A 4,390-nucleotide genomic window follows, 5' to 3' on the forward strand; every position below is an offset into this window, starting at 1 on the left:
GCTAGATCGGTTACATAGGGAACATTAAGGTCTTTATGTATGATTTTATTTGTGACAAAGTAAGGAGCATTGAGGATTTTACGAAGGATTTTGGACATGAAAAGGTTAAAAACAAATTAATTATAAAGAAATAAGGATGGAATTATAACATAAATATTTTAATTAAAGGTTTCGTTATTGTAGAGTTTTGTCATGGTATCTTAAAATCAGCTTGTAAATATCATGTTTAACAAAAAAAAAAATTTTATACATAAAAAATGTATTGACAAGAAGGTAGAAAATCAAATGTTTCTGTATTTAAAAAGCTTCTTTCATACAGTAGTTCTAAAATCAATTTGTACTAATAGAATCCAACAGATGAATGTACCTTGGAATAACGATGTTCAAATACATACAGTTGAAGAAAAAATTAATAAATTCGTTTTGTCACATTAAGGGTCACATGAGTGCTGAGACTGTCTACCTCACTAACGTTATTATCCTCTTAATGATTTCAAAGCTATGGAAGGCCCCCGAGCTTCTGTTATACTGTGAGATCTTATGGTAATAATTTTTTTTTTAAATTTATTTATTTATATTTACAACTGCACATAAAATACATCCGGAGAATTGCCCGGAATAAAAGAGGAAGCAAGATTAGAAACTAATGGATTTGAGTGGTTAGGGAGTTTGTTACGGAAGGATTTATATCTTATTCGGGCTAGATCGGTTACAAATGGAACCTTAAGGTCTTTGTGGATGATTTTATTTGTGACAAAATAGGGAGCATTTAGGATTTTACGAAGGATTGGATACGAGAGGAATTCGAAGGTTTAGTGGAGCCCTAAAGCTCAACTGCATATGTCCAGATTGGCCTTATTACAGTCATGTAGATCAGTCTATTGTAATGAGTTGGAAGTTTAGACCGTTTGTCTAGTAAGTGCTGTAATAGTCGAAATCGACGTGCAGTTTCCTATCTTTTCAGTCTTGTGTGAGGATTCCAGGTTAATCATTTGTCCAAATGTAGTCCAAGGATCTGTTCGACAGGGGTAAGAGTAACATTATTAAATGAAACTGTTTGGCAGTCAGTAGGTTTACTAATATATATTAAACATTTTAATATAAGCCGAAGGATTTTGGATTGTAAGGATTGGAAACGAGAGGAATTCGAAGGTTTAGTAGAGTGGTATTAATTTGAAGCCAAGTTTTCTTAGTATAAAACAATATTGTGTATGTTTTTTTAATTTTTTTTTCTGTAAAACATAGCGTTCTAGAAATAAATTATTAATTAACTCATAATGATAAGCTTGATTGAAATTTTTAATGAATATAAAAAAAAAATTAAATCATCTGATATACTAACCTGCAAGAGGGCGATATTGGTTATCTCCGTGCTGTACTTCAAGCACTGTATGAAGCCAAGGGAACACCGCTGGTGAACTTCCCACTGGAAGGTACGAAGCGGAGGTTCAGGAAATTTTTGGTAATACCCTTTAGGAGCCGTTTCTTCATCTCTAGCATATCTACAAATAAGAAAAATACAATTTACGATAAATACATTAAGTAATACATATCTTATAGTTACCCTAACATTACAGGTATCATTGAAAGCAGAATCGACAGATTTGAACGGAAAATTCTCCGTACAATAACAGAAGCAATCTGAGATTAGAACCTGAACACATTGAGGAGAAGAATCATCATTGAACCGCTTGCAGAGACTGGTCAACAATATCTCATGATATGAAGGTAAATAGATTAAGATAGGCGGAATATGCGGCTCGAAGCAATCCATCAGGACACCTCTACACAACAATGAATGTCAGTATAGTTGACAAGATACGTGTGAGTGGCCAAAAACCAGATTAATAGGCAGAATCAACAAATACGCCAATGAACCGCATGCAGCAAACTGTTAAGCAGTAGCCTAATATAGTTAGACAATTAGAAGGCAGGTTTGGATCATAGTTGAGGATATGGAATCATTACAGCTATTTTGTTTTATTTTGGAAAACAATAACAGTAAAAATATATGAAACATATAAAATATAAAAAAATAAATGAAAAATATATAAAAATAAATAAATGAAAAATATGCTTACTTGAATCTTATAAATTACTTCTGGACTTATAAATAGCATAATCACAGAACCAACCCTCCTCACCATAATAATAATGAAGTCCTGACGAACCCGAAGGTTCGATGCCGATACCACCAAACGCTCTCTGCATACATACCTTCCAGTGATGCCCCTCCAAACCCAATTCCATTTATTCTGTTTTAATGCAATCCTCCTATCTACGTTTCGGACTACCCCTCGGACGTTTACCCGTTGGTTCAGTGTTTATTAACATTTTATACCCGCTCGTTACTACAACCTTACATGCCCATCTTATACGCTGCAATGCTATAACTTAAATTATATTTACCGGGTATAGGTCCCTTAATTCAGCGTTGTGTAATCTATTAGATTTTCCTGATAATTCATCCCTTTTCGGTCCGAATATATTGCGTAATACTTTATTTTCGAAAACCTTAAGACGCTGTTCATCCCTTAGAGTAGAGGCCATGTCTCACATCCATAAAGAACAGTGGGAAGGAGGGTCTTCTACTGTAGATAATTTTTTTTTTATAACTTTATCGAAATTTACTACAGTATACATTAATAATACATAATACATTTAGTAAATATGGTCTTAGTTAAAATGTACTGTTACAGGCGTGTAGAGCAACTATCCACTGGTAGCACTCTAATGACATTTTACATTAGCTGGTCTCGTGGCCATCTTCTTTTCAGGCGCCTCGGAGGATTGTCAGGAATGGAAGAGAATGCAAGGTTAGAAATTAGGGGGTTTGAGTGGTTAGGGAGTTTATAATGGAAGGAGTGATATCTGGTTCGGGCTAGATCGGTTACACAGGGTACATTAAGGTCTTTATGTATGATTTTATTTGTGACAAAGTAGAGAGCATTGAGGATTTTAGAAGGATTTTGGATTGTAAGGATTGAATACGAGAGGAATTCGAAGGTTTAGTGGAGCCCCAAAGCATATGACCAGATTGACCTTATTACAGTCATGTAGATCAGTCTTTTGTGACGGAGTCGAAATCGACGTGCAGTTTCCTGTCTTTTCAGTCTCGTGTGAGGATTCCAGGTCAATCGTTTGTCCAAATGTAGTCCAAGGTAACGGATCTGTTCGACAGGAGTAAGAGTAACATTATTAAATGAAACTGTAGAGCAGTCAGTAGGTTTACAACTATAGATAATGAAAATGAAATTCATACAGGATTTATAACAAGAAATCTTTGAGTCATTCCAGTAGAACTAAATAAGAATTAGCTAAACAAAATCATATACTTTCGAAATGAGCCGTAATTAAAACATGGCTAAATACAGAAAATTAGTTGTTCGGACACGTAAGTAGAGGTTGTAGATTGAATTTACTAAAATTTAAGTTTGAGTTTTCTAGCACAAATCTTTAACTTCCATCAAACTTCAGATCAAATCAGAGAAACCTTTTTCGAAATTATGTCAAGGAATATACGTTTTGGCATTCGTAAACAAAATCTGATAAAATCAATCTCTGAAAAATTCATCATAGTCAAAATAAAGGTTCTATCGATAAAAATATTTACAGTCCGTATCTACAGACAACTAAGAGACACTGTCAAATTGATTATTTGATGTCTAAAATGTAAAACACCATTAAAAATTTACAATTCTGAGGACATTAATCATTTTATTTGTTGTATGAATATAAAGCTTATATGGTTTGCTTCATTATTGTACAAAGTATTGTATCAACTTTGTAATAATTCTGTATTAACACTGTAATTTTGTTCTTAATTTAAAAGAAATTTGATCCTTTTTTTCTCTGAACTTTATTCTTTACAACTTTTCCAACGTTTCGACCCTCAGGTCGTTCTCAAGGATACCTTCATATTGATGTCATTTCCTTTTTCAAATCTTAAATATCCAGGCTAAGTGCCTTTGTCCCATATAACCTTTTCTAAATAATTTTTTCCTAGGTTTTTTTTTTAATAATTTATTTATTGCTATTTATAACTATACTCATATATACAACAAGTAAATTTGCTGTAGGTGGCATAGTGACATGATAAAAACATGTGGAGAATCTACCCACTGATAGAACTCCAATAACATTTCTAGAGAAGAAGATCTCGAGGCCATCTTTTTTTCAGACGCCTAGGAGAATTATCAGGTAATGAAGGAGAAGCCAGGTTAGAAACAAGTGGATTTCGGTGGTTGAGAAGTTTATTATGGAAGGAACGGTATCTGGTATTTGGCCAAATCGGCAACATATGGAACATTGAGGTCCTGAGGGATGACTTGATTTGTGACAAAGTAAGGAGCATTAAGGATTTTATGAAGGATTTTGGACTGTAAGGATT

General features: G+C 33.7%; 1 protein-coding gene across 1 annotated transcript in view; it reads right to left on the reverse strand.

The window, feature by feature from the left end:
- LOC106679372 (uncharacterized) overlaps nucleotides 1-4,390 on the reverse strand; it is a gene marked incomplete at its 3' end in the record, with an annotated part of 135,074 nt that overhangs the window by 106,547 nt on the left and 24,137 nt on the right. Inside the window, 1 exon segment of the mRNA XM_014418489.2 lies at nucleotides 1,343-1,502. Coding sequence (XP_014273975.1) covers nucleotides 1,343-1,502 — 160 coding nt within the window.

This window comes from Halyomorpha halys, unplaced genomic scaffold (genome assembly GCF_000696795.3).
Source record: "Halyomorpha halys isolate HHAL.00 unplaced genomic scaffold, Hhal_1.1 Scaffold199.1, whole genome shotgun sequence".
Taxonomy (NCBI): Eukaryota; Metazoa; Arthropoda; class Insecta; order Hemiptera; family Pentatomidae; genus Halyomorpha; species Halyomorpha halys.